This window comes from Sus scrofa, chromosome 6 (genome assembly GCF_054392235.1).
Source record: "Sus scrofa isolate SSC_HxYL_T2T_F1_AM1 chromosome 6, Sscrofa_HxYL_maternal_Yorkshire_Landrace_v2.0, whole genome shotgun sequence".
Lineage (NCBI taxonomy): Eukaryota > Metazoa > Chordata > Mammalia > Artiodactyla > Suidae > Sus > Sus scrofa.
Window position 1 is genome coordinate 5,719,050 of NC_139388.1, and position 27,261 is coordinate 5,746,310.

Genomic DNA, 27,261 nt, shown 5'->3' on the forward strand with positions numbered 1-27,261 from the left:
AGTGCTTTTGGTACACTTTTATATAAAAATTAAGCATCATAGTCAGAGTACCAGCCAAAGACATGCGTCCAGGGGGTCGTGGCGATCTCTGCCTGGTTGGGTCTGGCACCTGATTCCCAGGAGGCAGAGATTACCTCAAAGGTTGAGGACAGGGGGGTTCTGGGGAATTTAGGAAACTGTAGACATAAGGATGCTTGGAAGTAAGCAATTTCTATTGCTTGGCTCTTTCTCCCCAGCTGGGGGCCACTGGTTCCTACTTCCCAAGGAAACAATTTCTTTCTCTCCCTCCTTCCTCCCTCCCTCCCTTCCTTCCTTCCTCCCTGTTCCTTCTCTGCTGGGGTGGCATCCTTCATTTGCAGCAAATGCTCTTTGCTCTCCTGACTATAAGCTCCCCAGAGGCTCTAGGCAGAGACCATTTCTTTCAAAAGTGAATACACAACGTCCAGCAGTGTCAGGCCCATGGTGAGCTCTAACAAAATACCAGTAAGTGAATTCAGTAAAGGAATGAATGGAAAACTAAAATCCTTGTGTTTTTTTTCAAGCAGCTGTCTGTGGCAACAGAATTAGCTATCATTTTGATTGTGTAAAAATCTGATTTCATGGCAGGTATTCATCTTTTACACTTTACCCTGTAGTTTTTTATTACACAGAAACTTCAACCCCCAAAGTTGGTCATAGAGGAAGCTTCTAGTTCTCAACACCCACTCTGCCTTTCTTCCTTAGTAAAGAATCCTGGCCTTAAAAGCTAATGGCTACCCAGCTAAGTGAGCATCTTTCCTGGCATTTCTTGAAGCTAAGTTGGGGCCATGTGACTAATTTCAGCCAATAAGATTTAAATAGAAGTGTGGTTGCATTCCATGAGGTCTCCTTAAAAGTCAGGAGACTCCCTTCGTCTTTCGCTTTCTCCCAAACTACAGCCTGGAATGTGGATACGAAGGTTGGAGCACTAGCAAACATAACAGCCCATGAGGAAGAGGGTGCCAGCCTAGAGGTGATCAAATGGTGAGCAAGAAGGAGCTGGGGGCCCTGCAGTTCTGGGGAACTGCCATCCCAGCCCTAGACTGCTGTGCTTACTCTACACCAATTTTTTTTAATTAACAAATATTTAAATCTACATTTATTTTTGTGAGAAAAAAGTAAACTTCTAGCTTCTTTGAGCCACCATTATTGGAATTTTCCTTTTATATTTAGCCAAAGTAATCCTCACAGATCTATTGCTTCTGGACACACGTTTGTGGGACTCTCTGGAGGAATAAAATTTTCCAAAAAAAAAAAAAACTAAACAAAACAAACAAACAAAAAAAACTTTGAGCAGTAATAGGTAATTTTACATGGGTAGGGACAATATTTTTGCTCAACACATATCTTATGTATTCAATGTGTGGGCATATGTCTCTGTTGCTGAGCTGTTTACCACAGAGCCTGGATAAGATGAGTTCTGTCTGAAAAATGTTTGGGATAGGAATTGCTACTTGGTTGCCCTGATAGAAATGCCCTGATTGTTCAGAGGATGAAATAAGACCTCTCAGGCCATTCGAAATGATGGAGCTGCCAGCTGCATCCCCAAAGTTACCAAAGCAACAGATTTGATGCAACAATGCTTCTGCTTCTCATTCACTGCTGGGGAATGCTGGGCAACTATAGAAACTTCCATCTTAGCATGAGTATCATCCAGCTGCTCTTTCTGATCATAATTAGCCGACAAGTTCGGGTGCAAGAGGCCACTCCTCACTGGAGACGCTAAAATGTCCCTGAGAAATGCCGGATGCCTGTCTTGCACAGGTGGAGGCAAGCGCTGCCCTGAAAGCTGATGCCAGTCTCCTTGTCATTGTGGGGGGAAAGGACAGGGTGTGGAAATCAGCTCTATTTTACCACACGACCATGTTTGCATGACCTTGGGGCAGAGAAACTTCCTAACCATCACTTCAAAGCATAAGCGAAAATATAAATGTGATTTCCTAAGTACAAAAACCAAAGAATTCTCTAAAGGACAGAAAGTATTATTAATACCAACACTTTTGCAAAATATTTTCAGGAAATCATTTGGAAAAATTAATGATGCATTAAACTATTTAACGCCAAGCGTGTCCACTGACCTTTAAAAAATAAGTGCATACAATTGGAAATAGTCTAAATATCCAACAACAAAGGAATGAATGAATACCTGAGGATATTCATGTAACAGAACAGCAGAGTCCATACTATTCGATGCCTAAAAATAGTGGCTGTTTCTTGACATGGAAAGCTGTTCATCATATATTGGAAGTAAAATTGGCAGCTTCCTACACAAAATGGGTGATGTGAACTGAATTGGAAAATAAAAAAAGCAAAGCGCTCATTCATATGATCGGAGTTTGTACCCAAGCTGTTAAAAGGGGATTTCCTTAGGTGGGATGATTACAGATTTTTTTATTATCTTCTTTATTCGCCACTGTCTTTTCAAAAGTTTCCTCCATGAACTACCTTAACTTCTTAATGAGAAGAGGAAGAAACAAGTCATTCAAGAGAAGAATTTCAACTGTCTCCAGCCCACTGCTGTCCGTTTTGATCTGGCTAAGAGCACAATGCGATGGGCTTTTAAACAAGTTTTAATAACTCAGGCCTTTTAGTGAGAAGATTCACTCTGATGCCTGGACACCTCCTGTCTTTAGAGTTATAGGCTTCTCGGAGATCAAGGCTCCTTTCACTGATTTTAACATTCCCTGGTGAGATGAAAGCGTGCACGGCAGTGGCAGCGGCAGAATCACTGTGCCTGAGACGTGCCTTCCATCACAGAAGACGGGACCAGGAATTAGGTGGAAGTCAGTTGCTACGTTTTGTGGTGGTTGGGGGGTGGGAGGAGGTTTCCTGTTTTGACAGGGGAAGGATCCAGACCACAGAGGAGGCCAAAGGGCCTGTCAAGGCTGAGGGAAGGACCTGAACCAGGCTGTCAGGATCCCCGTGGGTGAGCACCTCTCTTTTTTTTTTTTTTTGAACCAAAACCACCTACCTTTATATAAACTATTAATAGATACCTAGATACAATATTGTTTTTTATTTTTATTTTATTTTATTTTTTATTTGTTGGTCTTTTTGGCATTTCTTGGGCCGCTCCCTCGGCATATGGAGGTTCCCAGGCTAGGGGTTGAATCGGAGCTGTAGCCACCGGCCTACGCCAGAGCCACAGCAACGCAGGATCTGAGCCGCGTCTGCAACCTGCACCACAGCTCACGGCAACGCCGGATCCTTAACCCACTGAGCAAGGGCAGGGACTGAACCCGCAACCTCATGGTTCCTAGTCGGATTCATTAATCACTGTGCCACGACGGGAACTCCACAATATTGTTTTTTAAACGAAATCATGATACATAGCCATATTCATAAAATACACAAATCAAAAGCTAAGATCAACAGCGAATCCAAATCCAAATGAAGCTATCCCTCTGAATTTCATGTTTCATCGCGCATCAAAACCCACCAATCTGTTAGTTCTTCTCTTGCACATTATTCTGTATCCACATTCTCTGCATCGGATGGGACCCTTGATTTTATTTCATTTTCTGTGTGACATTCTCCACAGATATATCTCACTGGCTGCCGTTTTGGGGGTTGAACGTCCTTCTGTGTGTCCACTGTTATCCCTTCCAATCCCAAACTGCCAATCTGCCAAACCCCTACCCATGCAACACAGAGAAACTTCCCGAGGCTCCCTAACAAATTCCTGCCTGCCGCTGTGTCCGGGGTGAGCATCTCTGACTGTGCTCAGAAACCTTGTGTGCCCGGTGAGTCATCTGAGATGAAATGGGGAGACTGGAGCTGAGACACAGAGCGTCTTGGAGTGAGACAGTGATAGAGGTAGAGGTGGTGAGAGGGGGAGAGCGAGAGACAGAGAGAAGAGGGGGGGGGTGAGATGGAGGAGGGGGGAGGCAGGAAGGAAGGAGAACGAGGGAGATGAGAATAAGGAATCAGAGAGAAAGATGGGTGGTGGGGGGTGAGGGGAGATGAAAACAGAGACCGTGACAGGGAGGGAGGCAAGGTGGGGGACAAGGACAGAGCAAAGGACAGGCCAAGAGGAACGGGCACAAACAGAGAGGGACACAGAGCGAATGACACGTGGACACACACAGAGTCTCCCACACAGACAGGGACACCCCACACCTGCAGGACCGCAGAGCCCAGGGCAGTGCTATTGCGGGGGATCAAGACCATTGGGGCAGATGGCCTGGGCAGTATCTTTCTGCAGGTGCATTTGCTGGCTAAACCGAGAGCTCTCCTTGAGATCAAAGTAGGAGTTCTCAGTGTAAAGTTCCTCCCTCTTGCAATGCCTACTCCCCAAAGCAGCGTCGAGACAACAACAATAACAACACTACTCACAAGGTCGTGGTGCCTTTCTGAGAATCCTGGGGAGCCGAGCGCAGATTATTAAAAAAACTGCATCCCAGCCTGGCCCCTCCTTGAGGCCCTGCTCAGCCTCTGCACACACAGCCACTCTGGAGACAGTGCTTCTCGTGGACAGGATCAAAGGCTGCAAATAATTAATGAGCCTCTTCTCCCCCAAGAGTTCCTGCGACAATAGCTCAACCTGTCAGGGATGTTATCCCTGCCTCTGATGTGCTCAGAACCTGCACTGGGGGCAGGGGGAGGGCGGGCGGGGTGGCACGGGGAAGGAGTGGGGGGCGGGGCAGAGGGAGGCTCAGTCTGTGCCAGGGTGAGAAGGGTCACTTCTGGGTGACTCTGGAGCCCAGCAGGAAGGAATGGATCTGAGGAGTCAGGCCAGAGAGAGAAATGTCATACAGACACACACACACACACACACACACACACACACACGTATGTGTGTGTGTGCACGCGCATACATAATGCTGGGAAAGGGATTTGTCCAGACCCTGCTCAGCAGCCTCATCTGTAAATGCTACAACTCCCAGGCAAACCAGCCACATAAATACCTTGGCTATGTTTTCTGAAGCCATTTGTGACACTGAACTTGGTCACAGTACCTCTCTGCGGCCCCTGCTGACCCAGCACCCGTGCCCATCCTCTGGGAAGAGCCTTCTGCATTCCTTTGGGCAACCACCCCAGTTCACCGTGGTTGGGTGCTGGGTCCAGGGTGGACATGTGCCAGGACCAGCCCTGGGCACATCCCACCTGCACCTCTCTTTGATTCAGAGACAGCTGTGTGTCCCAAGTTGGCTCAGTGAGACTCAAACCTGGCCCTCGGGCAAGGACTCTTGGCTGGGAAGGATCTCTTGGCTGGGAAGGATCTCTTTCTGCCGGTAGGACCAAGGGCTGGCTTTGTGGGTGGCCTTGACCCTCTAGAGCCACAGTGATAGGACTGAGGGTGAAGCCAACCTAGGCAAGGGCAGAGCCACGCGTGGGGAAAGCATATATTCTGAGCACCTGACTTCACAAGCTGGAGGCCCTCATCCCCGTGTTGAATTTCGTACATGCATCCTTGGCAAGAGTCCCTCTGCCACTGTGACTGGGAGTTACGCCTGTGATGACCAACTCTAGAACTAAGACGCTCTTCAGAGCTTTCTACGTTCCTGCTTTTTATCACAAGTCTCGCATCCAATTATTTCCAAGTTGCTTCCTCTGGTCCCCTTTTCTCACAGGGGGCGCCATCGCCACTCTGCGTGAGAAATAATGGGAACCATTGTGTACTGGTTCCAGCAGCCTGTCTTTGTCCTCCACAGGGCTGATCCTGGCCTTGGTGCCTCTCAAGGTCACCCACTCCCTCTCCAGGCTGGAGTCCTGTCCCCTAACTCGGTTTGCTGGGGCTGCTTTCTGGGGCCTGTCACCACGCTCTAAGCACCACACTCCATTCGCCAGATGAAATTTCCTTCCCCTTCTCAAGCAGCTGCCCACCGGGAGGGGCAGCCACATCTGGGAACATCACCCCTGGTGACCATCAAGGTGCCCTGAGTTGGGACCTCATGGCTCCAGCTCAGGTCAAGCAGATGCGTCCCTGGGCACGTGAACTGTGAGTGGCACAAGAGTGGACAGTGGCTGGAGGTGGACTGTGCTGGAGTGGACAGTGGCTTCAGAGATCCTGAAGTGCCAACCTGTCAGGTACCATCACCTCGAGACTCAACACTGCCCTAGTTCCGTGTCATCTCTGCTTGCTTCTAAACATACTCTTCAATTCTACAAACTACTCAGTATCACTAATCATCCGAGAAATGTGAATCAAAATCACAATGAGGTATCATGTCACACCTGTCAGAATGGCCATCATCAAAAAGTCTACAAATAATAAAAGGTAGAGAGGGTGTGGAGAAAAGGGAACCCTCCCACACTGTTAGTGGGTATGTAAATTGGTGCAGCCACTATGGAAAACAGTATGGAGGCTCCTCAACAAACGAAAAAGAGAATTATTGTATGACCCAGCAAATCCACTCCTAGGTATATATCCAAAAAACCCCGAAAACACTAATTTGAAAATATAATGCACCCTCATGTTCAAAGCAGCATTATTTACAATAACTGAGTCATGGAAACAACCTACATGCCCATCGACAGAAGAACAAATTAAGCAGTGGTCTATACACACGATGGAATATTACTCAGCCATAACAAAGAATGAAATTCCGTCACTTGCCAAAATGTGGATGGACCTAAAGAATATTACACTTAATGAAATAAATCAGACAGAGGAAGACAAATACTCTGTTATCACATATGTGTGGAATCTAAAAAAAGAAAACAAATGAATGTATATAATGAAATAGAAACGCAATGTATTTCTCACAGATATAGAGAAAAAAACAAGTGGTTACCAGTGGGAAAATATTCTATAAACTCTTGGTAGACTCTTTCAGCAAATTCTCCCTTTTACCTAAGTCAGCCAGAGCTGGTCTTAAAACAGAGAACCCTGGCAGACACACCTGTGCCGCTGCCTCTTCCCCTGCGGTGGGACCGCTACTCCCAGATCTCAGACACCTGCTTCGGCCCTTCCCCTTAACACTTTAATGCCTGGCAGCCAAGTGATACAACAAAGGCCAAGTTCCAGGCTTAACAATATCGACCCCATTGAAATCCATGTCCTACCCTCCAGGAGTCCCCTCTTCCACCTCCTGTCGTAGGAAACCAAATCAACAGTTACCCTCCCTGAAGACATCCTAAATTTGTACAACAACTACCCTAATGCTCCTTACAAGTTTCCCCCTTAAGTACTTAAGGAAAGCTTTCTCTTTGATGTTTACATTGCATGTTCCCGTTGCCGAAGACCGGGCAGAAAAAGGGAAAAAAAAAAAAGAAAAGAAAAGAAAAGAAAAAAAAAGAACGGCTACTTTGGATTCATGTTATTACAAGAGTTGGTATTATTCTGTACTTGTATCAAGTTCATCTGACATTTCAGAAAGTTTTGTTGGAAAAATAAATCCCCTTTTGAGGTTGGAAAATAGCTTGCGCCAGCTTGCTCCACAGTCCCCTGGCTGACGTGGAGACGGTGGCTCATTTTCAGGTGTTTCAAATCAGGAAAATAAGACACATGTTTATTTGCAGTGTGTCTAATACTTGATTATCTGTACCTCATATAAGAAGAAGATGAGATTTTGGAAGAGAAAGATTAATAACTTTCTTTTGCAGAGACAAGCGTGCATTTGGACCTGCATGCCAATGTGTTTACTGGGAAACGGCGCACCAGCCAAGGTATCTCGTTTCCGCTGTGGATAATGATCACGTCGTTAAATCTCATTATGAAAATCCCTTCTTTTGAAGCACTGGACAGAGCTTAAGAAATAAGGACCGAAAATGCGAAGACGTTTTGGCCTGCCAATCATCAGTGGAAAACCAACCTTGAGAGTCCATTTCTAAGTACTAGAGCCCTTAGCGGAGAGCATGGACTGTGTAGACGGTATTGCAATGTTTCCATCCTGATGCCTCTGCTACTGAGCTGGGCAGCCTTGAGGAGGTTCCCCAACCTCTCTGAACTCCTAATACTCTCAGCGGTACCTGGAGTTAGCCAAGCCTTTCTCAGAAAGTGATAACAAAGATAAAGCAGGTTAAGTGTCCGAGATGCAGGGGGCTGTATGTAGTGCCGTCTCGCTTTGTCCCTTCGGCACTGTGCTCGCTACTGGCAGACCAGCTGGTCATTTAGGAACACAGCCCTGAAGCCACTCTCCTCCCAGGCTACCCTGTTGCCAGGAATCAGGTGCAGGGGCAGTGTTCCCACCTCGTGAGATTGGTCCCCTGGTGCCATCAGCCGCCAACTCTTCATTAGGGCACACACTGTCCGCTCACCCAGATCGTTCACAAGCTTAATTGCACGATAGTTTGCTCCTGACCATCGGCCCCTTCAAGGGGAAAAGAAAAGCAATTCCTGCCTGCCTCCCATCTCTGGCGACCGAGCCGCTCACTCACCTGATGGTCTGATGCTGCAGGGAGTCGGGGTCTGTGGCATTCACCGTCAACAGCACGCTGCCTACGGAGATGTTCTCCTGCTTGGTCACCATCATGGGATCCGGGTAGAAAACCGGGCCCTCGTTGACATCCAGGACGGTGATGTGGACAGTTGCGGTGGAGCTGGGGCCGTAGGAGACTTCGGGTACTAGCGGGTCCTCGTTTTCCACTTTGATCAGCAAGGTGTGAAAGGCAGAAATCTCGTAGTCCAGAGGCTGGAAGGCAGAGAGAGGGGCTCAGCACGTGGGTCTCCCGAGAGGGAAAGCGCTTTGGCACAAAGGCCCCCTGACAGTCCATAGACCGTGGTGGCTGCTCAGGGCTGGATCCAGGGCTAAGCTTTATGCGATGTGGGGTCCTCCTTAGGAGAAAGAGTATGAAACCTACAGATACCAAAGTAGGTATGGAGGTTGTTGAGCGCATTAGCCTGAGAACTGACAATGATCACGTGACCCTCAGAGATCCGGGTCCTTCATTGCGAGATCTCCTTAGGTGACTCACTGGCAATGGGGACATTAAAGGCCTCCCATGTGTAGTCTGTGACTCCACAACACTGATGTTCCTGGGAGATCCAGTGGGCGGGCCTTTTCTAGTAGTGTGTTGTCTGGGGAAAAGGATTCAGGAGGCTGAGACACAAAGGGTTAAGCTACAGGGCACTTTGCCACACGAGGGCACTGGAACATGTGGAGGCATTTTTATTGTCCCCGTGGCTCAGGAGCTCTCTGGCCATCTACTGGACAGGGGGTAGTCAGACCAGACACACAGCCATGCCCGGGACAGTCCTACACATGGAAGACTGTCCTTCCAATGAGCCGCCTTGCTGAGGCCCTTTCTAGGTGATTTTGCAAAGGGGCTGATGGTACCCACATCCCCCAACTGCTGAGTGGACTAAATCAGCTGCTGTTAAGAAAAGTCTGCTATGAGAATTGTTTCTTTTTCTTTTTCTTTTTTTTTTTTTAGGGCCGCACCTGTGGCATATGGAAGTTCCCAGGCGAGGCGTCAAATTAGAGCTACAGCTGCCAGCCTCTGCCCCAGCCAAGCCCCATCTGCGACCTATGCTGTAGTTGGTGGCAATGCCAGAGCGAGGCTGGGGATTGAACCTACATCCTCATGGATACTGGGCAGGTTCTTAACCCCCTGAGCCACAATGGGAAGTCCCATTATAAGAATTGTTAATCCGGTGTCCTGTCTATCATAGAATGCCATGGATGCCACTCACTCAGCCACTCAGCAGATGGAGTTCAGGTCTTATGGGATCTGGGAACCCGGGGTCGCAGGTGAGAACAGCAAGGCTGGGGAAAGAGCGCAGGAGATACCTGGGGCCCGGCAGGTTGAATGGGAAAACAACCCTCTGGGCAACCCTGGGCTGCTTCATTCATGCTGGGAAGTGACACAGCTTAGTAGCTGAAAGCGCTCCTTGCTCCCAGAGCCAGAGGGGAGGGGATCAAGTCCTGGCCATAAGAATTGTAATTAGGAGTTCCCGTCGTGGCTCAGTGGTCAACAAATCCAACTAGGAACCACGAGATTGTGGGTTCGATCTCTGGCCTTGCTCAGTGGGTTGGGGATCCGGTGTGGCCGTGAGCTGTGGTGTGGGTTGCAGATGCGGCTCGGATCCCGAGTTGCTGTGGCTCTGGTGTAGGCCGGCGGCTACAACTCTGAGTAGACCCCTAGCCTGGGAACCTCCATATGCCACGGGAGTGGCCCTAGAAAAGGCAAAAAGACAAAAATAAAAAAAAATTGTAATTAATAACTCCTGGACCACAGGCACATCACAGCATCTCCTGGAGTCTCAGCTTTGTCATCAGTCAAGTCCTAGCACAAAGGATTGTAGTCAGACCAGGGAAAGTAGGTGTTTCACACACAGGTTGGCCCGGTGTCGGATATAACAGGGGGCGGGTAAGATGGTGAGGAAGAGGAAGGCGGGCCAGAAACAGCTGGAAGGGCCACTGCCCTCCCCCACGGGCTCTTCAGGTATGTGCCAGGCTGACATTCCTGAGTAGGAGGCGGGCCTCTGAGCAATGGAGATGCGAGCAGTGGCAAAGACAAGAGGGGGCAGGAGGGAGAGGGAGAGAGAGAGGGAGGGAGGAAGGAAGGGATTGGGGGGGTGGCGGAGGGGAGAGAGAGAGAGAGAAAGAGAAACAGAGAGAGAGCCTGTGCGAGCGCTGAGCCTTTTCCGGGGAGCAGAACCCCTCCAGCGCTTACTTCTTCCATTTGCACAATACTGGGGGTAGTGATTCCAGGGGGCGCACACGGGCCAGTCCACCCGGAGCTGGTGGAATGTGGGTCTCTGCTCCCGCCCCTTCCGAGGCCCGCCCTGGGTCATGATGGATTAAGGAGCCCTCTGCTGTCTTGGGCCCATGACCTCACTAATGTGATTTGTCTGGCTCGGGGTCTCTGTGCGAGGGATGGAAGGAAATTGAAAACACTTCCAATAAAGTTTCAGAGATGCAATTCAGTTAGTATTTCATCAAGTGTCAGGAGAGGGTGTGGAGCACTGCCTTGGAGGATTTTAAGGCTGGACATGCTGCCCACATGGGCCGGGTAAAGGATCTGGGGTTTGTTGTCTGCAAGAGGGAGGCTTTGGAAGTGACCTGACAGTGAGTTTTAAGCCTGTAACAGGTTCGGGGCTCAAGGATGACTGCTTTCTCAAGGCGTCCTTCTCTCTGAGGACAAACGAGAGAAAAGGCTTAAAATGCAGGATGGATTATATTCAGCTGAGAGAGTAACTCTTTGACAGCTTTGGAATAGCTTTACAAAGCAACTTAGGGTGTTTCTTTTTTTTTTGTCTTTTTTTTGTCTTTTCTAGGGCCATTCCCATGGCATATGGAGGTTCCCAGGCTAGGGGTCAAATCGGAGCTGTAGCCGCCGGCCTACGCCAGAGTCACAGCAACGCGGGATCCGAACCGCATCTGCAACCTACACCACAGCTCATGGCAACGCCGGATCGTTAACCCACTGAGCAAGCGCAGGGACCGAACCCGCAACCTCATGGTTCCTAGTTGGATTCGTTAACCACTGCGCCACGACGGGAACTCCAGCAACTTAGGGTGTTTCTGACCAGAGGCTTTAAAGAGGACACAGCTATCCATTTGCCCTAAGTGTTAAGATTTGGTCCTGCAGGGACGGCGGACTCCCTCACTCCCACACAATCCTGAGACTGACTGCCTCTGGTTCTAAGTACACTGACTGCTAACCGGCTAGGGCAGAACTAGCTGTGGTTGGGCTGCAGCATGGCCATGTCCCGCCATCTTCTCGCTTACCCACCTCTCACTGCAGAGGCCCCAAAGGAAAGATCTGGGCTTTCCAGGCTTCCTTGCAGCTGAGAGTGGGCATGTGTCACCTGGCCAATCATGGGGGGGCCGATCATAGGAAAACTGTTTGGAGACTCATGGAAAAGGTATTTTTTTCACCTAATGGGAGGAGAGGGGCACATGAGAGCACGCACACCCTCTGTCACTTGCCAGGCTGTCTCGTTGCTTCCTCCCTTTGAACACAACAGCAGGGAGATGTGATGCCTGGAGCTTTGGCAGCCATTTTCTGTCCATGAGGAAAAAAAAAGTCAGCAGCATAGATGCCCCCTGCTGACTCTCTGACACCTTGAACTGCCTGCCAGCCAATCCTAGATGGGCCTACCTTCATCTAGTTATAAAGATCATTAAATTCCTATTAACTTTTAAAGCCACCATTAGCCTGGCATTCGGTTACTCAAAGCTTTCAGCATCCCTAGCTAACACACTGGGTTGCTAGCTAATTGGAGAGTCTGGGGAGCCTAGCCAGGCCTTAGGTGTGCTGAGAAGCAAAGAGAGCTCAAGGCCCTTTACACAAATTCATGTGGCAGGCGGCTTCTGTCCCACTTCTGAAGCAAAGGGAGTCCACTCACTTAGTCCCAGGCTCTTCATTCTACAGCAGGGCTCGTCCAGAAGGCTGTGCTCTAAGAACACAAGCATCACCTCTTCCTCCTGTTCTGACCCAGCAGGTGTGAGGCGAGCCCAGGAACCTGTATTTTAGCTAGCATTCCAGGTGACTCTTCTCTATGCTGACATTTCAGAGCCACAGCGTTGTGGGCTGAAGCAGGAGGGTGGGAGGAGGAGGCCACTCTTTGTCAGTCTAGTCTCGCTTGTATTTTATTTCCCTCAAGCCGCTACAGACACAGGAGAACTGTGCTCCTTCAGGCTTTGTGGAGGGGATGCATATTTATCCAAGCTTTGTCTGCCAGCTGCAGGTTTGGAAACTTGCCTGACGGCAGGGCTAGCTGCAGAGGACAGCCAGCAGCTGTGTAATTTTATGACTGGCACAGCTTTGAAATGAATGAGAGGGCTGAATGCAGGGGGTAGGGTCTGGGCCCCTGGGAGTTCTGACAAGGCAAAAAACACACTGGGAAGGCCCGAGGAGGCTCTTCTCAGACGGACGTCTGGGGTTCGGTTCGGATGAGGTTCTGAAAAGGGCGGGGCTTGGGAGAAACCCAGACCCCTCATCCTCTGCAGGAAGCCAGAAGCTTCTCTGAGATCTGCCATTCTCAGGTGTACCTGCTGCTAGGGATATTGTGAAACTTTTGTGCAGATGGTTATATGGCCCCGTGCTAGGCTGAATAATGAACCCCCTCCCGCCCCAGTATGTCTGTGTTCTAATCCCGGAACCAGCAAATGTCACCTTACATGGCCAAAAGGACTCTGCTAATGCGCTTGGGCTGGGGGAAGCATCCTGGGTGATCCAGGTGAGCCCAATGGAACCTCAAGGGCCCTTGAAAGAGGGAGGCAGGGAAGTCAAAGGAAGATGAGGATGTGACAGTGGAAGCAGAGGGTCAAGGTCGGAGAGGGAGAGAGAGTGAGGACGACATTGGGCTGCTGCTCTGAAGATACGGGCACCCTCCAGAAGCTGGGAAAGATGAGGAAATCAATTTTCCCTCAGAGCCTCCAGGAAGCATCCCCACCAAGCAGCCCCATGAAACTGGTTTTGGACATCGGGCCTCCAGAACCGCAAAAGAACAAGTGTGTGCGGTTTTAAGCCACCATGTCTGTGGTCCCTGGTTGTGTTAGCCCCAGGAAACTCACGCAGGCACCAAACGCTGGTCACTGTTTTAAATGGTTTACACATTAGCTCGTGACCGGCTCACAACAGCCTGGAGATGTGGGTTGTACCAGCATCCTCAATGTGGAAACTGAGGTCCACAACACAGGTGCGCAGGGAGTGAGTGGCAACGTTCCTGCTTCGGTCACTAACGCAGGGAGTTTCCCTTGTGGCTCAGCAGTAATGAATCCAACTAGTATCCCTATGGATGTGGGTTTGATCCCTGGCCTCGCTCAGTGGGTTGAGGATCTGACATTGCTGTGGCTGCGGCTGTGGCTGCGGCTGGCAACTGCAGATCAGATTCGACCCCTAGTCTGGGAACTTGCACATGCTGTGGGTGAGGCCTTAAAAAAAAAAAAAAAAACAGCAAAAGAAAAACCAAGCAAACAAACAAAAACAAATACAATTGCTCCTTGCTTTTCACCCCCCAGAAAAGAAGCCGTGTTCCAATGGATGTCCTGGTCTGGCAGCAGCTCTCCCAGAACCTCCCAGAACCCTCCCTCCAGGACCCGGGGACCAACCGCCAGTCTCACAGGCTCTGCTGCCCCCACCCTCCCTCCCACATTTCTGAGCCCTCCCTTTACAGTCATTGTCACATTGCCTTCTTGGTCCCCCCCGTAGCAGAGAGAGGTCAGCGTGCTGCGCAGCACTGCCCAGAGGCGGTTTCACACACAGAAGCATCCTGTGTGTGGGATTATCTGCTGTGTTTAGGAGAGCAACTGAGACTCCGCCCAGAAAGATGAAGAAGAAATGGAGCATCTACATATGGAGCATGGATCTTTAAAAAGCATTCCCTGATCCCATTTGTGTGTGTCTTTGATAATTCATTATCAAACATATGGAGAATCTCACTTAAAAATTAAGGTCTCTCTCTTGGAGTTCCCGTTGTGGTGCAGTGGTTAACGAATCTGACTATGAACCATGAGGTTGCAGGTTCGGTCCCTGGCCGAGCTCAGTGGGTTAAGGATCTGGCGTTGCCGTGAGCTGTGGTGTGGGTCACAGACACGGCTCAGATCTCGAGTTGCTGTGGCTGTGGTGTAGGCCGGCATTTACAGCTCTGATTCGACCCCTAGCCTGGGAACCTCCATATGCCACGGGTGCGGCCCTGGAAATGGCAAAAAGACAAAAAAAAAAAAAAAAAAAAAAAAAAAATTAAAGTCTCTCTCTTTTTTCTTTAGGTTACACATAAGTTTGAAATTTCCGGAACCTGTAGAGCAGGTTGGTTTTATGGCTGTGAGAGTACAAGCACACCCCTGAGCTGGAGCCTTTTTCTATTTAAATTCTAGGAGGAGGAGGAGACCAGGGCTGTTTTATCCTCAACCTGGGGCCCTGGGTGCTCAGGTGAGGATGGAGGAGCAGGTGGCAGCGTCCTTATGTCCTTACCTTGACAACGGATAGCATCCCCTCGTTGCTTTGAGGGTTGGTGTGGATTTCGAAGCTCTGCCCGGGGTTTCCGTTGATGATGGTATAGGCGGCCCTCCACGCGCCTGTGGCGGGATCATCCTTGTCTTCAACGGTCAAGTTGACAATAACTCCCACGGCCCCTTCCTCAACGGTGGCTTGAAACTGCAAACAAGGCAGGCCATTACTGTCACTATTTTGAAACCAACAAAACAAACCACAGTGAAGATCATTTATGGGGCTTTTGCCATATGCCTGGTATTGGGGACATGACCCATAGCATCTTGTTAAATAATAACAGAGGAATATTAAGATGCGCTACTCCGTCCGACCCTCGTCCACACTTAGTAGGACTTAAAAAAAAAAAAGCTTTTTTTTTTTTTTTTTTTTTTGCTTACCATTATTTACTGTAATTATTAAAAAGTCATTCAGAGTTGAGAATCATCTGGTTTAACATTTGGAAGCCCTCATACAGTCAAACTGTACTATATCTACTATATGCAATCCATTACCAAGCCAATTTTATTTCTCAGAAAAATGTAACGTATACATTAACTACATCAAAAGAAAATGAACAGGTTGAGGGTAACCTAGTCACTTCATATGTTATTCAAAAATTTCCGCAAAGTAATTCATAAGTCAACTAATACTAATACTTCTTGCAAACTTGTGTGATTCAAATGGAAACAGACCCACGTCTAAAAGATTGCATATGAAAATACCAGAAAAGAATCCGCAACATGTAAAATGAAATGCTGAATACAAAAGAGAAACCCATAAAAATATTGGGCATTCAAGTAAAATATAATGGGATTATGATGCAATAAAAATTGGTATTTTAAAAAAATATTAAGGACGGAATCAGATTTATCGCTATGTCAATTCTACCAACACCTGACAATCAAATGTACAAAATATACCGCAACAACCATGCCAAAAATGGTACTATAAAAGAAGCATTTTCTAAGGGAACATGTAAATCAATTGTTTGGAGCCTTGTACCTGTGTTTTTATTGTCATACGTCTCAAACATTTGTTACAAGGAGGTGTGGTGGAAATGAATCAATAAATGAAAAATCAGCTTTCCCATAGACAGAGAATTTCACGAGCCATCGTTAGCACTTTCCTTTGAGCTGGAAGCATAAAGTATTGTCTGGGTGCTTACCTCTGACACATTACAGGGGAACAGTAATGTGTTTGCAAATATTGTACAAACAAGTAATACCAATCAGCTGACATGAAGAAGGAATATCGTGGAATTTCAATTAGTAGGAAAGAGAACCTAGAGACAGTCAGGCGATGTTGAAAAGCCCTGGTGTTCCAAGAGAAGTAATTTGAGAAATTAGGTTTCAAAAGTGGTGGCTGATTAATTGACTTGCAAATCATTAATCAGAAGCCTTAATCTCAGTGCCTGGCGGGGGACAAGATGGGGATGGGAACTAATCTGTCTCTTGCACCTGCACCTCAGCCAACCTGGGGGAGGTGTTTCCCTTCCCCAAAAGGGATGCTGGGAAATTCTCAGAGCAGGGATGCAGGGTGGAAAGCAGGTGGAGTGAGGAGGGACGTGGAGGGCCCCGCCAGGTAGGAACAGCTCCAAGAAGCAATTACTTTGACCTGATTGCTCTGATTCTGGTTTAAATAATTTCTATTTTCTATTTTCCCTCCCTCTCACAAAAAATCATGGGGTTCCTGAGCTTGAAGTCTAGACTGGTCATTCCCAGCCATGTTAGAATCTCCTTGAGGAGCTTTTAAAAAACACTTAAAAATAGGAGTTCCCATTGTGGCTCAGCAGGTTAGGAACCTGGCTGTATCCATGAGGATGCAGGTTTGATCCCTGGCCTCGCTCAGTGGGTTAAGGATCTGGCAATGGTGTGCTGAGCTATAGTGAAGTTCACAGATGGGCTCGGATCCTGTGTCACTGTGGCTGTGCTGTAGGCCAGCAAGGGCAGCTGCAATTTGACCCCTAGACTGGGAACTTTCATACGCTGCAGGTGTGGCCCTAAAATCAACAACAATAAGAAAACATTAAAAATAAAATTAAAAAACCTATTCCAATTCAGTTGGCCTCAGATAAGGCTTGAGATTCAGTATTTTCTTGACCTGCCCAGATAATTCCAATATTCAGGTCAGCTTGAGAAGCATGACAAAGTCCAAGGTCAAGGACAGTCCAGGTGAGGATGTGAGAGCCTAGCCTTGTGTACTGGGAGGCTGCCTGAGCTCCGTGTGGAGGGGCCTGCAGTACATCTGGGCTGGGCAGGAAGAGGGGCTGTCATCAGTAACTGCTCTCTGCCACGTGGCCAGCAGTGGGATGTGGTGACACAAGTGCTATCCAATCCCACAGTTCACAAGAAGAAAGAGACACAGAGGAGGAAGGAAGAATTTTTTCCAAAGTCATTGAGTGAATCGAAGGTCAGATCCTCATCTCTCGGATTTCCAGTCATGTCTGCTTTCCACAAGTTCTAGTACTCATGCCCATCAAGATCCCTGTTGTTTAGGCCAGTCCTCTATCCCCTATTGTGGCCCAGAGCCAGACTGGTTCTCTGTCCCCACTGATCACAGCAGACCTGTCCTTGTTGCTGTTCTGAAACTGTACCTTGGGACAACAGTAGACAATTCAGTGGGTTGGGGAGTGCCAAGACTAGAGGATGCTGGAACCATCAGTCAGGTAGGAAAGCTTTTACATCCAGTCCATAGGTGAGACGTTGCCTTGTCAAGGCAGGTGAATGCCACATGACTGAGATGAAGACACTGTAGGAACAGATCATGATTTGAGGACGTTTGGAGGCTCCATGTGTGTCTGTCTTATTCATGGCTTTCTCTCCACCCCTGGCATGATGCTAGTGCATAGAAAGGACACGGTATATGTTTGCTGAGTGAATGAATGGTCCTAAATATAGGAAACATGGCCTGGCATCAGGGGTGAGGGCTGAGGAGTTCCCACTGTAGCACAGTGGGTTAAGGATCCGGCACTGTCTGTGCGATAGCTTGGGTTGCTGCTGAGGCTCCGGCCCAGTACAGACAGTTAAGGATCTGGTATTGTGGCAGTTGTGGCATAGGTGGCAGCTGTGGCTCAGATTTAATCCCTGACCTGAGAACTTCCATATGCTGTGGATATGGCAAAAAAAAAAAAAAAAAAAAAGATGAAGGCTGAGATGAAATGTGAACGGATGAAGCAATATAGGAATGAGACGAAGAGTGAATGCCTGATTCTTCCCCTTGTTAGAATGCTCCAGAGCAGGGGTGATGGGCTGACACCCCTGCTCTCCAGAACGTCTCCAGCAGGACTGCATTACAACTTTCAAAGACACCAGATACTTTACACTTTGTTTGTTCCTCTTACCATACTTGATTTTCATGGGCTTTAAAAATTTCATTTTGCACAGCAGAGGAAACCATAATAAAACCTAAAGACAAACCATAGAATGGGAGAAGATCTTTGCAAATGATGCAACACACAGGGGCTTAATATCTAAAATGTACAAACAACTCATACAACTCAACAACAGAAACAACAAAAAAATAAGCAATCCAATCGAAAAATGGGCCTAGGACCTAAATAGACATTTCTCCAAAGAAGACATACAGAAGACTGGTAGGCACATGAAAAGATGCTCAACATCACCAATTTTTAAAGAAATGCAAATCAAAACTACAATGAGGTACCACCTCACACCAGTCAGAATGGCCATAAGTCATAAGTGTACAAATAACAAATGCTGGAGAGGGTGTGGAAAAAAGACAACCCTTCTACACTTCTGGTAGGAATGTAAATTGGTACAACCACTATGGGAAAAAGTATGGAGGTTTCTCAGAAAACTAAATATAGAACTACCATGTGATCCAGCAACCCACTCCTGGCACAAAAACATAATTCAAAAAGATACATGCACCCCTATGTTCACTGCAGCACTATTCACAAGAGCCAAGACATGGGAACAACCTAAATGTGCATCAACAGATGAACAGATTAAGATGTGGTACATGTATACAATGGAATACTACTTAGCCAGAAAAAGAATGAATTAACGCCATTTGTAGCAACATGAATGCAACTAGAGATTACCTTATTAAGTAAAGTAAGTCAGAAAGAGAAGGACAGGAGTTCCTGTCGTGGCGCAGTGGTTAATGAATCCGACTAGGAACCATGAGGTTGCGGGTTCGGTCCCTGGCCTTGCTCAGTGGGTTAACGATCCAGCATTGCCGTGAGCTGTGGTGTAGGTTGCAGACGCGGCTCGGATCCCGCGTTGCTGTGGCTCTGGTGTAGGCCGGTGGCTACAGCTCCAAATCGACCCCTAGCCTGGGAACCTCCATATGCCACGAGAGGGGCCCAAGAAATAGCAAAAAAAAAAAAAAAAAAAAGAAAGAGAAGGACAAATACGTATCACTTAAATGTGGAATCTAGAATATGGCACAAATGAACCTATCTACAAAACAGAAACAAACTCACAAACATGGAGAACAGACTTGTGGATGCCAAGAGGGAGAGGGGAGGGGAAGCTGGGGGAGGGGGGAGAGGGAGTGGGATGGAATGGGGGTGGGAGTTTGGGGTTAGTAGATGCAAACTATTGAATTTGGAGTGGATGAGCAATGAGGTCCTACTGTACAGCACAGGGAACTACATCCCATCTCTGGGGAGAGACCATAATGGAAGATGATATGAGAAAAAGAATGTATATATGTGTGTGCCTGGCTCACTTTGCTGTACAGCAGAAATTGGCACAACACTGTAAATCAACTATACTTCAATACAAAATTTTATTTTTTCCCTTGATGTGAGGAAAAAGTTAAACTTTTCTTTGACTCATTTTTCTGTGTGTGCCGATTTCAGGACTTTGGGCAAATGCCTGTGGTGCACCTGATAGATAGCTGAGCCCTAGTTCCCAGTTCACAGCACACTGCTGACACATGAAGATCTGATGGATGGAAGGATGAATTTGTAAAATTAATATTTAGGCCATGTATAAGTGAGAAAGGCCTGTACAGTTTCTCCCATGACAGCTTTCCACATCTGTAGCACCTACCAAAGAGACTGACACAGAATACCTCATATGTGGGCAAATGAGTCCAAGAGGAACAAGAAGGTGGTAATGTTTTAGAAACTCTCCCAGCTTGTATTACAACCCTAATATGGCCTTCGAGGTAGTAATGTATCCACAGCCACATTTAGCTAATCAATCCACCTAGACATCATCCATCACCATCATCCATCCATTCATTTATTTATCCTCCATCCATCATCCATCCATTCATTTATCCATCCATTCTCCAGCTGTCATCCATCAATCATCTATTCATCCATCCATCCATCCCTTCATCCATTTATCCATCCATCATCCATCCACTCATCCATCCATCATCCATCCATCATCCATCCATCCATCCATCCATCCATCCATCCATCATCCATCCATATTCCAGCAAGCCAGCCAGCCAGCCAACAAATACTTGGCAGGTGACTTCTGTGTACCAAGCATGATATAATATGAAATTCTAGGGATATACTAGTAAGCAAAACAGACACGGCATATGTTTAACTATAAAAATTTGTTAAGTGCCAGGGAAGAAATAACATAGTTATTGGAGAGCCTGTAGCTTGTGGGGAGTGGTGAGAGGTGGGTGGGTACTTGACCCAATCTAGGGAAGGCCTTTAGGGAAATATTCCCTGGGAAGTGGAAGAAGGAGAATTAGTGAGATGAGAGAGGAAAGAGCATTCCTGGCATCTGGCACAGCAGGTGTACAGGCCCGTGGTGGAAGGAGAATGGTGCATTTGTGAGACAGTGGGGAGGTGGGCGTGGCCAGAGGGCAAGGGAGAACTGGTTGCTATTAGACCCCAGAGGAGGATAAAGTCAGATTACGTAGAGTCTTGTGGGCCATGGAAAGGCATTTAGAATTTACCTTGAGAGCAAAATGAAGTCTAATCAAGGAACTGGATTATGTTTAAATCTACTCCTGAGAGAATTCAGAAAAAAAATCTTTAAATATAGAAAACATTCAACACAATTATTACAGCCTTTGTTAAGACCATTATCTGATTCTTGCATAAACTATAAAGCCAGTTTCCTTGAGCATCCATTTAGAAACTCATTATTGCTTAATTAAATACTCATTCTATTAATTCTATTCAATGTTTTAACCCCATTATGTAATTCAAGAATGGAAAATTAAATAGATTAAAATGAAATAGTACCATTTTATATTTCTACAGCAATGTTCACTTTGTGATTTAAAAACAATAGGCAGACATTAATTTACTACACTATAGCAGGAAGAATTATTGATTGTAACATTACTTCGTTTAATTGGAAAGAATAGATAAAGTTACTTTTCTGTTAAACTGTGCGGCAAATCAAATACGAGATGCAAAATGTGTTTTTATACAATCAATGTGGGCAACTGGCTTGGGACAGACTGAGTTTCACTAGCTCTCTCCTTTCAATTCGGAACTGAGTTATTTCATTCTCTTTTATTTGATAAGGTGGGGGATGAGTTTTGTGATGGACATTTAGGAAGAGACTACCTGGATTCGCCACAAAGGTCATCCATCACCACGAGGAAGATGGATTTCCATTTTATTTTACACAAAGAATGAATACTCTTCTTCTTAGAGCGAAGAGTTGGTCTCCAAGGTGAAGGTTAACGTGGAAGATGGAAACAATGATCAGCAGGCTAGAAAGCCACAGGTGGGGAAGAAGTGACAGCTGATTACTTTAAGGGACAGGACACAGGCAGGCTTGCATGTTTGATCACTGGAATCTAGGTTCATGAGCCGTCAACCCTGGAGTGTCATGGAGAACTCATGACGAACTTAAAAAGCTAGGGTATAGTCATCTGGGCCCTGGCTTTGGAAAAGTTAAAAGAAAAGGTCCCAGAAAAGTTTTTTTTTTTTTTGTCTTTTTGCCTTTTCTAGGGCCACTTTTGCGGCATGTGGAGGTTCCCAAGCTAGGGGTTGAATTGGAGCTGTAACCACTGGCCCATACCAGAGCCACAGCAACGCAGGATCCGAGCCACATCTGCAACCTACACCACAGCTCATGGCAAAGCCTGATCCTTAATCCACTGAGCAAGGCCAGGGATCGAACCTGCAACCTTATGGTTCCTAGTCGGACTCGCTAACCACTGAGCCACGACGGGAACTCCCCCAGAAAGTTTTATATACTTAAATTTCTACTGCTGAGGATAAGTGGGTGAGGGAGACATCATAAACTTGTAAATAATTTCAAGAGTCTGTATTTACACAGAGGATGCAGCTTCTTGGAAAAATCTAAGTACTTGCTGATAGCCTAATGGGTAGAGACTGTGAGTGCCACAACTAAGGCCATACATTTAAGGATCTTGTCACAGGGCCCGGCACAGGGTAAGGTATCAGTATCTTTTAGTAATGGGGAGGATGATCGATTTTGTTCTGTATCATATGAAATTCTTACCAGTAAATTGGAGAATATGGCTCAACTCCCTGTAACTCTTTCGATTTTCATCATAGCCTGCCTCACAATGTAGTTATCTTATGTAGACATCTTATTTCCCTAGGCGGATGTGGAAGAAGCTCTTAGCTTTTCAGCTACATACACCTGACACTCACATGCTTGCTTATCTTTGTCTTGCTCTAACAACAGACCCTTTATCACCAAGCGAGATGGTGTTAACCTACATCACCCACATTTACAAGGGACAGTGGCATCTTATATCTGGTTTACTTCTATCTATGATTAGGATTCACCCTGGGATGGCAAGAAGTAGAGTTCTAGAGGCAGGAACTCATTTAAATAAATATTCATTAAAGGTCTATTGCATGTCAGGGAGTCTACCAGGCACAGGAAGTATAGCAGTAAAAGAGAGGGATACTTTTTTCCCATCAGGGGCTTACAGCTCATGAGACTGACACCTTCCCTCCTGGTCACCCCCTTTCTTTATATGTTTTGCTACCCATGACACACCCAGACACTTTGTTTTCTACCATTTCTCTACTGTCAAACATCCCAGGCTGCACCTGTGGTCAATTATGAATACTTCTATGTTTGGACAGGATTGAGTTTCCAGCTAATGGTCATTTTAATAAATGGTGCTGGGTCCACAGGATATCCATGTGGAGAAAACAATGAGTCAACCCCTACCTCACACCATACAAAACTTGTAAAAGCTAAAACAATAAATGTTTTAGAAGAAAACACAGGAGGACATTTTAATTCAGCTTGCAGTTAATGTTTATGTGTACTTTATATATGTTTGATATAAATAGTTAAAATACATAAAATAAGATGTAAGTATATGTGTAAGTGCACATAATATATAATATTTAAATGAACTGTAATAAGGTAGAGTTTTACATAAAGTTTATTCAGTCTTTTAAAGAAGACTTTATGTCTAAGAAGGGATTAACAACAGAGACCACAAGGGCCTCTGGGTTGCTTGGCTGAGAACCATCGTCTGTTCATCAGCCAGCCCTTAAGACAACTGCACCTACCAAATCCCTCCCTGGCCATGTCCCGGTAGGGTGGCCATAGATAGACCCCAAAGTGACTGTAAGACCAAGATGGGAGAACGTTTGGGAACCCACCAGCCCACAATGGCCCTAGACATTGTTAAGTGTCCGTTAATCTTTTCTCCAGCTGGTTAAAATTCTCTAATCTCTAAGTACCGTTATCTCTTTGAAAATGAGGAGTGATGTCAGTACTTTGGTTTTCAACACTCTTGGGAGATGCTTCACACGGAGAAGAAGTAACTCAAATGCTAGAGTTGGGATTTCCAGGAACTGTGAGCAGAGACTTCCCTGCCCTCTCAGGCAGAGACAGCCTGGGGCATAGCCTCTCCCAACTGTGGGAGAAGGATCCTGGCTCTGTTTTCTAAAATGCCCAACACTAGCTCTTCCAGAAAGTGAGAGCGCTTAACCTTGGGACCATTTTTGTCTAGAGAACACAGCCCAAGGGGGAGAAGATGACAATCTGCATGTTTTAGAGGGTCTTACCATGAGAATAGTGACCAGCTCTTCTCTATTCTCACTGAGAAAAAGGAAGTAAACTAAATTGTATGCCACATTCTGGAGAGAGTAAATTTTTAATGGTGGATGGCAGTCTCCCTTTTCTGGAGATTCTTAAAGGTTTTGAGTAGATAAGTTCAAGGTGCCTATATCCATAAAACATTTGGAGGAAATTATACCCTCACCAATCCCTGCTGAAAAGAGCATTACTAGGAGGTCATTTGTATCATGTGATCCCAGCTTCCTTGACCAGAGCTGACTGGACCCAGAAGCAGCACGAGACTCACAGGTAACCCAGTTTATTGGCTGCTTCATCAGCCAATCAGAACAATCAGATGATTTCTCTAAGAAAATGAACTTGGAGAAATAGAGGCTATAACCAGAGAACAAAGGGTCCTTAAATACTAAGTGTCTAAGTAGTTGAGCAGGGTCAATTGGACTTGGATGCCCAGAGAAGCAAAAAAAAAGGGATGCACTGAAAGAAAACCCAAGAGATCTTGGGGGCACTCAAAGACCAGCCAGATGAGGAAGCATCCTTGATCTCTGAGTGGTTTCTGGTCCTGCTCCCACACACCCCCATCACTCCCACCCCAAGATACCCTGTTCTTTTGGTGTGTGGGATGCTTCTGTACTGTTACAACCCCATCCTCTCCAGTTGTCCTGAGCAGGTTTCTACTCCTTGAAACTAACGGACCCTGGGGAAAACAGCTCTGGTAGACGGATATCTGTCACTCTCAGCAAGTAAGTGTGATCCTATTGATGAAGATTTGGGTTTCATAGATGTTTCCTCAAGCATTTTTCTTTTACGTTTTGCTATGAAAAATTTCAAAGAGTTATAAAAGGCGAGAGAATGAAGTAATGAACCCCATGTGCCATCATCATGCTTCAGAGATTTTTCACTCACACCCCCACTATGTTTCATCTTATTTGGAGGAGATCTCAGACAAACCATTGCCTCTGTAAATACTGCAGTGTTTATCGCCAAACATTAAAGACTCTTTTTAAGAAAACAGAATCAAAGTCCTTTCTTGAGCCAACCAACTTTAATTTCTCCTACTGACAATGAGTCTGTTTTTCTTTTATGTCAGATGCTTTACTAAACATATTTGCATGTTATCTCTATTGTTGGAGAAGAGAGTGCCTCCTAGCTGTGGTAAAGGACAGTTACAGATGGGCCTATTAGACTTTGCTATGTGTTTCTACAGTATTCTCTGTAAAATGTTTCAAGCTATGCACTATTATGAAACAGGTGAGGAAATGGAAAAGCTGAACATGGAATTTGTTCGATGACAATAGGGAACAGCAGCTCAACAACAAAGGAACATGCTTCAGGGTGGAAAGGACTCTCCATGGTTGACTAGCACAACGGCAATGTGGTTCCTGATCCAGGAAAGCCAGGGACACGTCCCAGTCTCCTAGTCAGCGTGAGCCACCCACCCAGGGGAGCCCTGGGCCAGAAGAACAGCTACGAGCCTGGAGGGCTGTGTTTGTGGATCTTGTTCCAACAAGAGGAAAGGCAAAATGTTGCCTGGACTTCTGGCTCTAGAGATGTAGGGGGTGAGACGATGGGCAAGGGAGGGAAACAACATTCACCACAAGCTTGGACAGGAATGGTCCCCCTCCCCTCTCAGTGCACCCTGTCCTGTGTTGATTCATTTCCTACCAGGAGTCCCCACGATTGCGGCAAACACAGAAGTGCCGAGTATGTGACTTTTGAAGAAGATGCCTGGCCAGGTTCAGGCTCGCTGGGGGCCCAATGGTCACCTTCTAATGACTGTATTTTTCCTCTACGTGACCTCACTACTGAAGCGCCTCAAATATGCTGATTACAGGTGCACACTGCAGCTAAAAAATTGAATTTTCAAGAAAAAGAGGCTCAGAGACCACACCATGTCTTTTTGTCCTCAATTAAAAAAAAAAAAAAAGCAAGAAAAAAAATAAAAGAAAGAAAGCACACAGCCACTGACGATGGGCAGGAAAATAATGCAGCTGGGCAGCAGTTCTCAATGTATGTTCCTGGGAACAAAGAGCGAGAGAGGTTGCAGGAGTCCTACTTACCAATGTATTATGTATTTCCCTATAAACAAAAAAGATTTAAACTGCCTGAGGAATATGTTAATTATATTTTATTTGTTTTGTATATTGGAGTTCTTGTCTAAGATTTTTGCCTGGGAAAAAAAAGTTTTGCTGCTGATAAGAAGTTTGAAAATCACTGCCTCAGGGAACTTGATGAAATAAAAATTACATTTGATGGTGAGAGAAAATAAAAACCAAGGAGTAAACATGCCTGCAATGTTTTTTTTCTCTGAATGCTCAGCGTGAAAACTTTATTTCATCTGACGTTAATCTCTCTCCTTTGGCTGAGTTTCTCTCTTTAAACAAATGGAAGAAAAAAAAGCCAAAACACATGTGTACTTTGGACGAGGTAACTGGAAATAGTTTAATTTTGAGAAGCAAAGAGATTTTTCTGTAGGGATACACATTTGACCAAAAAACATTTGAATCTGAATGACCTTTTCTTAAAAGGAATAATAGCATAGTCTTCCCCCAAGACTTTAGAATCTGATTTATACAATTCTGCCAATTTATAAGAGTGGAAAATTCAATGGTATGGGGGAAAGAGAAATACCATATGATCCAGCAATTCCACTTCTGGGCATATATCTTTGCAAAACTATAATTCAAGCAGATAATGCCCCCTTATGCTCATAGCAGCACTAGTCACAATAGCCAAGACATGGAAACAATCTAAATGTCCATGGATAGATGAATGGATATAGAATATACATACAATGGAATACTACTCAGCCATAAAAAAGAATGAAATAATGTCATTTGCAGCAACACAGATGGACCTAGAGATTAACACAGTAAGTAAGGTAGGGCAGACAGAGAAAGACAAATACCACAATATCACTTACACGTAGAATCTAAAATATGACACAAATGTCATATGTGAAACATATCTATGAAACAGAATATCTATGAAACAGAAACAGACTCAGACATAGAGAACAGACTTGTGGCTGCCAAGGGGGAGGGGGTTGAGGAAGCGGTGGAGTGGGAGTTTGGGGTTAGCAGACATAAGCTATTATATACAGAATGGATAAACATCAAGGTCCCTATAGAGCACAGGGAACTATATTCTTCAATATCCCATGATAAACTGTAATGGGAAAAAACATTTTTTAAAAAAGAATGTGTGTGTGTGTGTGTAGAACTGAATCACTTTGCTGTGCAGCAGAAATTAACACAACATTGTAAATCAACTAAAACTCAATAAAAAAGACTAAATAAACAAAGTCATTAAAAATGACATGGGGCAACTTAGTGGGCAAATTCTATAACTTCTCTGAGTTCCAGTTCACTTCTCTGAGACGTGGGGTATTAGACTATAGTTCCTTTTTAAAAATTTTTATTTTATTTATTTTTGTGTCTTTTGT

At 45.9% G+C, this 27,261-nt stretch overlaps 1 protein-coding gene and 1 pseudogene across 31 annotated transcripts in view; both read right to left on the reverse strand.

The window, feature by feature from the left end:
* Positions 1–27,261, reverse strand: part of CDH13 (cadherin 13) — a 1,446,594-nt gene that overhangs the window by 90,655 nt on the left and 1,328,678 nt on the right. For 29 of the 31 annotated variants that reach the window (XM_084957934.1, XM_084957954.1, XM_084957942.1 and 26 more), the window contains 2 exon segments: positions 14,827–15,009; positions 8,341–8,594 (listed from right to left, as the gene is read on the reverse strand). In XM_084957934.1, the coding sequence (XP_084814060.1) occupies positions 8,341–8,594; positions 14,827–15,009 (437 nt within the window). 31 annotated transcript variants of the gene reach the window in all.
* Positions 3,314–3,753, reverse strand: LOC102165846 (DNA-directed RNA polymerases I, II, and III subunit RPABC4 pseudogene; annotated as a pseudogene).